Source organism: Lithobates pipiens, unplaced genomic scaffold (genome assembly GCF_037356315.1).
Source record: "Lithobates pipiens isolate NorthernLeopardFrog02 unplaced genomic scaffold, aLitPip1_a1.2 Scaffold_10, whole genome shotgun sequence".
Lineage (NCBI taxonomy): Eukaryota > Metazoa > Chordata > Amphibia > Anura > Ranidae > Lithobates > Lithobates pipiens.
The window spans coordinates 79,292,552-79,305,872 of record NW_027507686.1 but is presented as its reverse complement, the minus strand read 5'-3'; the positions used below and the strand labels follow the sequence as shown (position 1 = coordinate 79,305,872).

Here is a 13,321-nt window from a genome sequence, read left to right as displayed (position 1 = left end):
CGCCTGAATACCGCCCCAGTGTGAAAGCAGCCTAAAGGTGGAAAAAGTTCTAAAATTATTTATCTTTTTCACACTTTTTTACATCATAGAAACCTAACAATTTAACAGGGGTGTGTAGACTTCCACTGTACATCCCCAGTTATAAGAGGGTGTGCACACTTATGCAACCACTTTATTTTAGTTTTTAATCCCCCCCCGCCCTCCTTAAAAGATTTCAGTTTGTTTTCATCTGAGTTGTACAGTTTATAGGTCACATTAGAGGTGGAAAAAGTTCTGAAATGATTTATCTTTGTGTCTCTATTTTTTTACATCACAGAAACCTGACATTTTAACAGGGGTGTGTAGACTTTTTATATCCACTGTATATATTTATTTTTGGCTAGATGTGGGTTATGAAAGTGAACACAGATTCGTTTTTAATAACGTTTATTGATTTTTACACATTTATGGTTTAACTTACACAATATTTATTGATACACAGTATCTCACAAAAGTGAGTACACCCTCACACTGAAGAAATTACACTTTGCTAAAATGTATACTAGTGAGTGTACAGCTTGTATAACCGTGTAAATTTGCTGTCCCCTCAAAATAACTTCACACACAGCCAGTAATATCTAAACCGCTGGCAACAAAAGTGAGTACACCCTAAGTGAAAATGTCCAAATTGGGCCCAATTAACCATTTTACCTCCCCGGTGTCATGTGACTTAATAGTGCTACAGGGTCTCAAGTGTGAATGGGGAGCAGGTGTGTTAAATTTGAAGTTATCGCTCTCACTCTTCCATACTGGTACCTGAAAGTTCAACATGGCACCTCATGGCAAAGAACTCTCTGAGGATCTGAAAAAAAAAATTGTTGTTCTACATAAAGACAGCCTAGACTATAAGAAGATTGCTAAGACCCTGCAACTGAGCTGCAACACAGTGGCTAAGACCATACAGTGGTTTAACAGGACAGGTTCCACTCAGAACAGGCTCCACCCAGAACAGGCCTCGCCATGGTCGACCAAAGAAGTTGAGTACACATGCTCAGCATCCTATCCAGAGGTTTTGGGAAATAGACATATGATGAGTGCTGCCAGCATTGCTGCAGAGGTTGAAGGAGTGGGGGGTCAGCCTGTTAGTACTCAGACCATACACCGCACACTGCATCAAATTGATCTGCCCAGCTATCAACCCAGAAGGAAGTCTCTTCTAAAGATGATGCACAAGAAAACCTGCAAACAGTTTGCTGAAGACAAGCAGACTAAGGACATGGATTACTGGAACCATGTCCTGTGGTCTGATGAGACCAAGAAATATTTATTTGGTTCAGATGGTGTAAAGTGTGTGTGGCGGCAACCAGGTGAGGTGTACAAAGACAATTTCCTGCAGTCAAGCATGGTGGTGGGATTAGTCATAGTCTGGGGCTGCATGAGTGCTGCCGCCATTGGGGAGTTACAGTTCATTGAGGGAACCATGAATGGCAATATGTACTGTGACATACTGGAAGCGGAGCAGTATTCCAACATCACAACCCCAAACACACCTTCAAGATGACCACTTCCTTGCTAAAGAAGCTGAGGACTGTTGGTGGACTGGCCAAGAATGTCTCCAGACCTAAACCCTATTGGGCATCTGTGGGGCATCCTCAAATGGAAGGTGGAGGGAAGAGCAAGGTCTCTAACATCCACCAGCTCGGTGATGTCGTCATGGAAGAATGGAAAAGGACTCCAGTGGAAACCTATGAAGCTCTGGTGAACTTCATGCCCAAGAGGGTTAAGGCAGTGCTGGAAAATAATGGTGGCCACACAAAATATTGACACTTTGTGCTCAATTTGGACATTTTTACTTAGGAGTGTACTCAATTTTGTTGTCAGCGGTTTGGACATTAATGCCTGTGTGCTGAGTTATTTTGAGGGGGCAGCAAATTTACACTACAATTATACAATTACACAATTACACACTTACAATTATACAAGCTGTACACTCACTACTTTACATTGTAGCAAAGTGTAATTTCTTCAGTGTTGTCACATGAAAAGGTATAATAAAATATTTTTCAAAAATGTGAGGGGTGTACTCACTTACTGTGAGATACTGTATTTGCACAAAAGTAGGGGATTACAAATACCCTTTTTCATAATTTTTAACCCCTTCCCGCTGAGCGTACGCCAATGTGCATACTCTGTTTCAGGGGTTATACCGGGATGATGGCCGCAGCTACAGGCGATCGGCTTTCCAGGTATAACAACCGATGCGGCTAAAAGCCGCTTGGCTGTTATACCGGAGGGGACGTCCGCCCCCCCCCCCCGCCGCTCTCCTTGGGCTTCCCGTTCCACCGGAAGGCCCGATTGAACATCCGCCTCTTTCGGCACTAGTGACAGACTGGAATGAACCCAGAAACGGCTTTGTTCTAGTCTCCTGGATGTAAACACGGAAGCGATATCACAACATCACTTCCCGTTTACTCGCCTGCCAATGGTGCCGGATTTAAAAAAAATATACAGTATTCAGATACACCGTTTTCAGTGATCTGAATACTTTGAAGTGCAAAGGAGGGAATGGATGTCTTTTAGACCCCCGATCCCTCCATAAAGAGTACCTGTCACCACCTATTACTGTCACAAGGAATGTTTACATTTCTTGTGACAGCAATAAAAGTGATCAAATTATTATTTATTTTTTTTAAACACAATTTAATAATATAAATTGTTCAAAGTGCCCCCATCACCGCAAGCTCACGCAGCAAAGAAAACGCATACAAAAGTCGCGCCCGCATATGTAAACCGTGTTTAAATCACACATGTGAGGTATCGCCGCGATCGTCAGAGCACTAGCATTAGACCTCCTCTGTAACTCTAACCTGGTAACCGTAAACAAAAACAAAAAAGCGCTGCCTATGGAGATTTTTAGGTACCAAAGTTTGTCGCCATTCCACCAGTGCCTGCAATTATAAAGCATGACATGTTTGTTATCTATTTACTCGGCATATCATCTTTCACATTATACAAAAAAATTGGGATAACTATACTGTTTGTTTTTTTTTAATTCATGAAAGTGTCCCCTTTCCCAAAAAGTTGCGTTTAAAACACCGCTGCACAAATACTGGGTGACATAAAATATTGCAACAATCGCCATTTTATGCTCTAGATTCTCTGCTTATATATATATATATATATATATACAGTATATAATGTTTGGGAGTTCTTAGTAATTATATAGCAAAAAAATTAACTTGTAAACGCCAAATGTCAGAAATAGGCTTAGTCATGAAAGGCTTAAACTCGGGCATGCTGTCATTAATTTATATAAAACATGTTTGAAAACAATTTTTTTATTAACTTTTTATGCTTGTTCTTTTTCAGGTTGACCCCAACAGTAAATACACTGCCTGGTCTTCTGTTAGTACATTAATTCAGAAGGAGTTGGTCATAAAAACTCATAGCCCAGCCAGGTAACACAATGAGGTTTTTCACCAGAAATCATAAGATGGCATTGAATATAACAGCCTATGTCATTCACAAAAAAAGAATGTGCCCTAGAAATAAACACCCAAATGTTTGACAAGTCTTTATCTGTTCCTATAGTTATGCTGTTCTCTTAGGGCTTTAATCTTAATTGTGACAATAAGCATAATAAAAATACTATCAGTGTTTAAAGAAGCAAAGTTTTTTTTTTGGTTACACAGAAAGGAAAATCACTACTAAGTACATACATTAAATATGAGTGAAGGTATAGCGCTATTAAAAAAATAAATAAAAAAAAATGATAATAAACAAAAGTTCATATAATCAATACTGAAGAAAGTTCCAAATTTTATTGATTCCAAGTCTGTCGATGAAGGATTTTTGATAAGATGAAAAGGAAAGGACCCATCAGCAACACCCTAAAAAAACTGATCCTTACTGTCAGCATATGGGTTGTACAGCAATTGCATTAGTAGGTTGTATCCACGTTTCCTCACACTCAACAGACTCCCCTTGTTGCCTACCTAGAGATCCTCACTCCACTGACTAACTCAGAAATGTATAAGCTTATTCCCATGATGACTTTGCCATAAAAGTGCACTCCAGAGATATAGCACGATAGTCACATATGCAGGGGAATGAAAAAGAACAAACTCATTGTGCAGACATCCCAAACAAAAACAACTTTAATCCTTTATAAGTTCACAAGTAAAAACTTACATGCAGTAGGCACATTTCAGACAGAAAGGAAAGCAACCAACGCTTCCTACCAATAAGATGGCCGCCACTCCTCCGTCCTCTCCAATACTTCACTTGTCCCTTGCTCTACCCAATGTTTCATCACAAACGTACGTCTTCAGGGGCGTGATCGTGACGTGTGACATTTTAATGTTTATATAGGGAACGGATACAGATACAAAACCGGAAATTGTGTGCATTCCAAAAAGCGGAATTGACAATCACCTTTTGATTTTAACTCACTACTCAGAAATACACCTGAAATTATTGTCCTAAATGCGCTCCACAGGTAGGAAATAAATCATCCTTACCCAGGAATGCATTATGCAGGAAAAAAAAGCTACTTAACCTAATAGACCCAGAATGCATTCCAGAGGGCGGAATCAACCCCCCCCCCCCCCCTTCAGACACCGAAACGCAAACGGGCTGCAATTAATAAAGTGTAATAAAAAAGTAGGCTTCTCACATCAAAGAAAATTGATAAAAGCTTGACCTAACCATAAGATCATACAAGTAAAAGCCTAATATTTATTAATAAGATCTAATTTACTGTAATAGTAATTACAGCAATAAAAATAAAAACTCCTATAGTAATACTTTAAACAAAATAAAAAATACCAAAAAATATTATTATATGAATATAATAAAAATGGTAGTTGAGCTGGTGGGAGAGGAGATTACGCATATGTTGGGAATTGAGGAGCCTCTTGTGGTCAATACAAAATAAACACCGATACTACATAAAAATAATACATCAATCAAGACCTAAAAAAGAAAGAAAAAGAAAAAAATACAACAATAAACAAGGCCTATAATTGAATATAAAGGCAATAACAACCTTATTTATACCAAAAAGGCAGAAATAAAATAGATTATTAAAAATAATCGTATATTAAATAATCACAAAGAAAAAAGTTCCATGGTAACGGATATAATGATCTTTTGTGGATCAAGTTATCCAACCAAATAAAAATACCCTAGCTATTATTAATAAATGCATTCACATCCCACTCGATATTCATACCGAATGGGGTTTATGTTTGGGCTAGATAAATTTATTTGGTCTCCAAATGAGAAGTTTCCCTCACCATATTGCTGCCCCTCCAGTGTCCACAAAATTTGTCGATACCCAAGAATGTGGTACCCTCTAGATTGCAATTATGCTTTAGGGCATAATGTTTAGAGAGACTATGCTTGGTAAAGCCTCGCCTAATATTAGCCACGTGTTCACTGAGCCTTACATGTAACATGCATGTTGGTTCGCCCTATATATTGTTTCCCGCATGTACATTTAATTACATGCACTATGTATTTTGTTGAATATGTGATAAATGGTTTGATCGGAAAAATTTCTTGGGTAGAGGTTGAGCTGGAAAGAATCTACTTCTAATATTACTCAATTTGCAGATAGAGCATTTTCTACATAGGTAGAAGCCTCCCATGCTCTGGAAAAAGGAAAGTTGCTTGGGTGGTCAACAATATTGGATGCAACCTGTAATTTTAGTGGTGGGACACCTCTATAGACAACCCGTGGTCGTTCTGGTAAAACAGATCCCAAGTCACCCCTCAACACTTTCCAATGCTTTTGCATTATCTTTTTATTGCAAAATGCTGATTGGAATAACCAGTAATGAAGGGAAATTTAAATGAATCATCCAACGTTTTTGGTTTAGCAGTCAGGAGTTCCTCCCTATTTCTGGCCTTAGCCAAACTAAGCACTCCAAGTTCACTCGCACCATAACCCTTCTCAAGGAATCTTCTCCTAAGGATTGAGGCTTCCATATCAAAATCATCCGGATTCATACAGTTTTGCCTCAACCTGTGAAACTGGCTTCTGGGAATTGATTCCGACCAGGCCTTATGATGGCAACTTTTAATATCTATGAAACTGTTATGGTCGTTACAGTATGTTCCTTGAAATATGTAGAGGTAATAATCTGTGCATCAATCGCTCTAATTCTCAGATCTAAAAAGTGGATCTCCACACTACTTGCTTTGTGAGTTAAGACAATGCCCCTATCATTATTGTTCAAGCCTAGAATGAAACTATTGAGAGATTCCAAAGTTCCATCCCACAGGAGGAGGATATCGTCCATGTATCTTCTCCAGAGAACCAGCTCAGATTTGGACTCCCCATAGACGACATCCTCCTCCCATTTTGCCATAAAAAGGTTGGCCATACTTGGGTCAAATTTTGCCCCCATGGCCATCCCCTTACTTTGCACATAGTAGGAGCTGTCATACCAAAAATCATTTCGCTCCATTGCAAAGTCCAAAAGTCTCAAAATAAACATTCTCTGTTGCACATGAAGAGAATCCTGCTGTAAAAAGTGGTTCACTGCTTCCCTCCCATGTTGATGAGTGATCATAGTCTACAGTGAAGAAACGTCTGCAGTTGCAAGTATATATGTGTCCATCCATTCTACATGCTGGAGTAAATTGATCATCTGAGTAGAATCCCTTAAATACGAGGGAGTTTTGATGACCAAAGGCTGCAAAAAATGATTGGTGTATTTGCCCACCCTGGAAGTAACCAAATCAATGCCACTAACAATTGGCCTTCCAGGGGGGGCAAACAGGATCCTTGTGCACCTTGGGTAAATAGTATATTACCAGTATCCTTGGTGCTATTGGAATCATAAGTTTGAGACGTTTATCGACATTCAAAACTTTTTCCGCAAAGTCAGCATCCAGCACCATATGTTGTGTAATCCCTATCACTCTAATATCGCAGTTTCAGTGGACATGAGAATCTCCAGATTGACCAATGCCTTATTGTTCAATCCAATTATTTTTGGTATGACGGCTCCTACTATGTGCAAAGTAGGGGGGTGGCCATGGGGGAAATATTTGCCCCAATTAATGCCAACCTTTTTATTGCAAAATGGGAGGAGGGTGTCGTCTATGGGGAATCCAGGTTTGAGCTGGTTCTCTGGAGAAGATACATAGACGACACCCTCCTCCTGTAGGAGGGAACTTTGGAATCTCTCAATAGTTTCATTCTAGGCTTGAACAATGATAGGGGCATTGTCTTAACTCCCAAAAGCAAAAGTTTGGTTGGGTACTGAACCTACACAAGTCGGTGTTGTTGTTGTCTCAATGCCTGGAGTACCTGGGCCTGCTTCTGGACTCTTCAGAGGCGAGAGTCTTTCTCCCTTGGGACAAGCTGCAGACTCTTCAAGCTGGGATGAAGTTGTTGGTGTCCCACAGGTGGTCATCATTGCGTTTTTGTATGCGTGTCCTGGGTCTCATGGTAGCCACTTTCGAGGCGGTACCGTATGCTCAATTCCACACACAAGTCTTGCAAAAGGAGATCCTGTCCAAATGGGACAAATAGTGCCAGGACAACGCAGTTTCTGCATCCTGATATTTTTTTTTTTGGCAATTGGCCAACATTCTGGAACTCTGCAAGTAGATCTACTAGATTACAAGTTCTACAACAAGTTGGGACAGATTGTATCTGAGATGGGAGTCCCACTAGCAATAGGGGTAAATGCACTGGTAACACCTTAGGGACCAGTTCTTCCTTTGACGCTTTGCCTCTGTTTCAACTTTTGCCACATGTTTTGCGAAAAAACTGGGAGGTGGTAACACTGATAAGTGTTGGCCGAATTAGCTCAGGAGGGTTTGGTAAACTGACATAGCGAGTCTTGCGGGGGTCACTCCTTGGACACTCCCAGTCCAGCGGGACCTAATGGTCTTGAATTCTGTATTTCCGCACTGTTCAGCCCCTGGAAGCCGGCTTCAGGGAACTTCAATTACAGGACTTGGAAATATGTTATGCCTAGGGTGCAGCCAAGAAGTTGCACCCGCAGAAATATGTGAGTGGGAGATTTTTTTCTTCTCCAATTGGTAGGGGAAAAAAAGATTTGGCCTTAAGTACCGTTGAGGATCAGAGTTTGTCCCCTTTTTTCCAGAGGCCATTTTTTCTCGCTCCTTGATTCATACTTCATACAGAGTGTAACATAGACCGTCCCACCTGTCAGGCCATTCTTGTGTCCTTCTGACTTGAATTTGCTCTTGTCTGTCCTTGCAGTGGCCACTTTTTGAAGCAATTGCGAGATTCTGTTAGTCCTTTATCTTCGAAGATGTCTTCTTTGGTGGCTATCATTTCACTAAATGAGGTGTCAGAGCTGGTGGCTCTTTCATGCAAGGAGCCGTTCTTGCTCTCGCATCATAAGGTCCATCTTTTTTGCCTAGAGTGATTTCTAGCTTTCACTTTAATCAGGACAGTATCTTGCCTTTATTTTTCTCCTAATCCACAGTCGGCAGGAGAAAGATCGCTACATACTCTAGAGGTAGTTCAGGCACTCAGGATCTGCCTGAGTTGTCTGCACAGGTCAGGAATCCCGGTTTCTGCTGCTAGAAGAGCCCAGGAAGGGCACGAGACATCCAGGTCAAATATTTAGCATTGGATCTGCCAGATTCTCATTGACGCCTATGGTTTAAAGGGCAAAATTTAATTTTATCTGGGGAGAGATTCTCTACCAGGTGTGTGGGAGTATCTTGGGCCATCCGCCATCAATTGTCAGTGGCCCAGGTTTGCAAGACTACCCTATTGGGAATTTATTTCTGTGTACTTCCTGTGTAGGAGGGGTTATATAGGGGGGGGACTTAGTTTGATCTGATTAATGTACCAGTGTCCATTCACCTATAGGTGGCATATAACCCAAGTAGTTATTATTATAATAACTGGCTCTGTGTCACTGTGATTTATTCCAAGAAAAGGATTTTTACAGGTAAGCTATAGAAAAAAAATGTTTTTAAAGGGGTAACCAGTTTAATGGTAACATATATAAAGAGAAAATATATAGGCTGCCATTGATGATCTGTTTCTGAAAATAGCTGTCTCTGTAGAAAATGTCTAATTGTCTCTAGAAAGGTTCACTTTTTAATAGTAACTGAGAATGTATTTTGCATGTTGCATCCTGACACATTGATGGGATGTCTGAACTGAGTTTAAAGTGCATCTAGACCCCAAAACAATGTAATACATTGCAGCTTACCAGTCCTTTGATGAGGTGACTGCATTTGTTTTATGGTTTTCCTTTTATTTTCACCCTGTAGTCCGGAATATCGCACTTCCTTTTTCCTTGGATGGCTACACTCACTTACCCCACTGTATCTTAATATAAATCCATAGTTGTCATCAGTGACGACTGGTACTCAAAATTTGGGGGGGGGGGTGCAAACGAGCTGAAAAATACTGAAAAAAAACATCAATTGCAGCCTCACTGTGCCCCATCAATTGCAGCCTCACTGTGCCCCATCAATTGCAGCCTCACTGTGCCCCATCAATTGCAGCCTCAATTTTCCCCAATCAAAAGCAGCCACTGTGCCCCATCAAAAGCAGCCACTGTGCCCCATCAAAGGCAGCCACTGTGCCCATCAACTGCTGCCTTTGTGCCCATTAAATGCGCCCTTAATTAAAACATGTCCTCCTGTCTTCTCCATTACATAGGGAGTTAAAGGATTAATAGTTTACAGAAGTCTGATGATCTTGTTGATTTAAGTTCAGCTCTCAGGAAGTGATAAGGACACTGCAGTTCTAGTAAAATCAACAGGTGATTTCTATACTTGCTGAAAATGTTCTTAGGTTGAAAAACAAACGAACAACCAATGCAACCACCACATCAAAGGGTTGTTTAGCTATTTTAAGTTCTGTTTTTGGATTTAGATATAATTTAAAGCTATAGTTATACTTTTTTGTTAGGTGTATATAATATAAAGTCATACTGAAACTTTCCTCTTCTACACAGATATTCTTTGACTGACAAAGGGCTTGAACTGGCACAGAGGTTGGAGGGAGCTGATCCATTACTTGAAGGCAAGAATAGTGTGGTTGGACACAGTGATTCCCATTCTTCTGATGAAGTACCTGATGATGTTAATAATGTGGGAATCCAAGCAAATCCAGCCATAGTGTACGTAAACTGCTATATCTCTATAGTGTTCATATGCTATTTTTTTTTTTTTTTGCTACCATAAGACAATTAAAAGTTAAATCTACCACTAATCGCTGTTATTGCAATAACTGCAGAGAAAATTCCAACCACTTGTACACATGTTCGTCTCAGTTTTTGCAGCCATTCCCACAGTCAACTTTTTTTTTTACAGCTATTACTGGGTAACTGTAGGCTAAACAAGATAAATATGCTTAAAAGCGAAGTAAAGGAATTTTTTTTTATTTCTTGATTCATACTTACCTAGGTGCTGCATCTGTCCCCCGGCGCCTCTACACTGAGAACTGAATAGAGGTGGTTCTGTTCAGCTCAGCAGATTGATTTAAAAAAGGCCTGGATTCTTTCCTAAATGTACATAATATAACTGTATACTAACACTTATAGGTAAAGTTGATCCAGGGAAAATCTTATTGCCTCTCAGGAGTTCAGGAAGGATTTTTTTTCCCCTGCTGTAGCATATTGAATCATGCTTTTCTGGGGTTTTTCGCCTCCCTCTGGATCAGCTGTGGGTGAATGATTGTGTATATGGGATTCTATGATTTTAAATGTATTAATTTTTTGGTTGAACTAGATGGGCTTGTGTCTTATTTCTACCTATGTAGCTGAGCGATCGAACACCACCAATCGATTGTTTTTTTTTTCGGAGCTCCGTGAGCAGAGTGCTGCAGACTGTCAGTCACAGATCTCTGCTCTGCCCCTTCCTTGCTCACTGGAGAGCTGTGCTGTGGAGGGGGTGCAGTGGCCAGCTCAGGCTCTCAGCGGCTTGTTGAGAGGCTGAGCAAGGTGTCAGTCCAGGCACCTAACGGGTCCAGACTTTGTCACGATGACATGGTGCCTGGACTGGTTTCGGGACGTCAGCAGAAAGCGGACTTCAGCCCACTCTCTGCTGAAAACGGGTCAAAGGAGTGCAAAACGAATTGCACTCCTGTGATCCATACTTGAAGTACAGAAGCCAAAGGAGCTTCGGCTATACTTCTTCTTTAACCACTTAAGCCCCGGACCAATTTGCAGCCAAAGGACCAAGCCCCTTTTTGTGATTCCGCACTGCGTCGCTTTAACTGACAATTAAGCGGTCGTTCAACGTGGCTCCCAAACAAAATTGGCGTCCTTTTTTTCCCACAACTAGAGCTTTCTTTTGGGGGTATTTGATCACCCATGTGGTTTTAATTTTTTTGCGCTATAAACAATAGAGGGACAATTTTGAAATAAATTCAATATTTTTTACTTTTTGCTATAATAAATATCCCCAAAAAATATATAAAAAAACTATTTTTTTCCACAGTTTAGGCCGATACCTCTTCTTCTACATATTTTTTTTCTAAAAAAAAACACGCAATTAGCGATTATTGATTGGTTTGCGCAAAAGTTATAGCGTTTACAAAATAGGGGATAGTTTTATAGCATTTTTATGAATTTTTTTTCACTAGTAATGGCGGCGATCAGCGATTTTTATTGTGACTGCGACATTATGGCGGACACATCGGATATTTTTGACACATTTTTTGGGACCATTGTCATTTATACAGCAATCAGTGCTATTTAAATGCACTGATTCCTGTGTAAATGACACTGGCAGTGAAGGAGTTAACCACTAGGGGGCAGTGTAGGGGTTATGTGTGACATTATGTGTTTTTTTTTTTTTTATTGTAGGGGGCGTGGCCTGGCATGTGACTTCACTGATCGTCTTTCCCTATAACAGGGAACAGACGATCAGGGACAGCCACAGTAGGAAGCACAGGGAGAGGTTTGTTTACACAGATCTCTCCTCGTTCTTCAGCTCTGTGACCCGATCGTGGGACACCAGCGGCTATCGGGTCCGCTGGTCCCGCGGCCACGGTCACGGAGCTCAGGACCGGTTCGGGAGCGCGCCCGTTATGTATTTAGGGTATCTGCAGGGGAGCTACATGCAGAAGGTTTTTTACCTTACTGTATAGAATGCAAATGGTGAAAAACCTTCTGCCTTTACAACCACTACTGTTCTTTTTATAAATACATCACTGCATAGATTATTTTTATATCCACCTGGAGTTCATCTTTAAGGATAAAATGCAATTAATGACTGCCATTTTTGAAGTTTTGCTTTGCTCTACTCTGTATTATTTCTGGTGTTTGGCGATGTGTTGCTGAGGGTCTTTTGTATTTTGCAGCATTCCCCAGTACACAACGTTTTGTCCGCCTTCAGAAACACAGCAGCTCAGGGCAGATCCTGTACTCAACTCCTATCACCATGTGCCTGACTTTACACTGCTTCCAGGACACTTCAATGTAATTCTTTGTGTTGACTTCATTGAAACCACAGGGTAAGACAACAATTAAAGTCAGGATAACATTGCAAATATATCATTTACCTTACATTGTTCTACACTTGACAGTGGATTTATCATTTAGCAGGCATGTACTGGCCATTGGGAGTACAGGGAGTTTCCCGGTGGGCCGATGGCTTAGTGGGCCACTCTGATGTAAGGGGACTGGTGATGGGACACTCTGATGTAAGGGGGTGCTAATGAGACACTCTGATGTAAGGGGGCTGCTGATGGGACACTCTGATGTAAGGGGGCTGCTAATGAGACACTGATGTAAGGGGGTGCTGATGGGACACTCTGATGTAAGGGGGCTGGTAATGGGACACTCTGATGTAAGGGGGCTAGTAATGGGACACTCTGATGTAAGGGGGTGCTGATGGGACACTCAAAATGTAAGTGGGCCGGTCTGGATGAAGTCCAGGGCCAAATTTCTGTCCCAGTCCAGCCCTGTCATTTAGTTGTTCCCCTAGTGTCAGGTTTTCAACTCTTTTTGTCTGCCCCTACTATCAATTGAGATATCCATTTGCAATGCAGCAATGTAGAGCAGTGTTCTGGGAACTACAGTATGGAGTTCTTACAGTGAACCTTTCCATTCCACAATCATTAAAATATTGTGGTATATTCAAAATTGCTTCTTCAGTTGTTTCATACACCGTTCTCCTTCACCTAAAACATATGGTTTAAGCAGATTAAACAGTACTGTTACTAGATTAAACAGTACTGTTGCTAATTAAAAACTCTTAACTCTATATAAGATCATCAGCAAAGCTCTGAACCCTATTTATAGATGCACTCCATGACATAGGCAAAGAACAGTGATACATGACTGTCACAGGAAATCCTTGATTTGAATAATTGGTTCTGACA

At 40.8% G+C, this 13,321-nt stretch overlaps 1 protein-coding gene across 4 annotated transcripts in view; it reads left to right on the top strand.

Annotated features, from left to right (window-relative positions):
* MUS81 (MUS81 structure-specific endonuclease subunit) overlaps positions 1-13,321 on the top strand; it is a 326,264-nt gene that overhangs the window by 195,486 nt on the left and 117,457 nt on the right. For all 4 annotated transcript variants that reach the window (XM_077456085.1, XM_077456093.1, XM_077456072.1 and 1 more), the window contains 3 exons: positions 3,349-3,437; positions 9,948-10,112; positions 12,299-12,451. In XM_077456085.1, the coding sequence (XP_077312211.1) occupies positions 3,349-3,437; positions 9,948-10,112; positions 12,299-12,451 (407 nt within the window). The remainder of the gene's footprint in view (positions 1-3,348; positions 3,438-9,947; positions 10,113-12,298; positions 12,452-13,321) is intronic.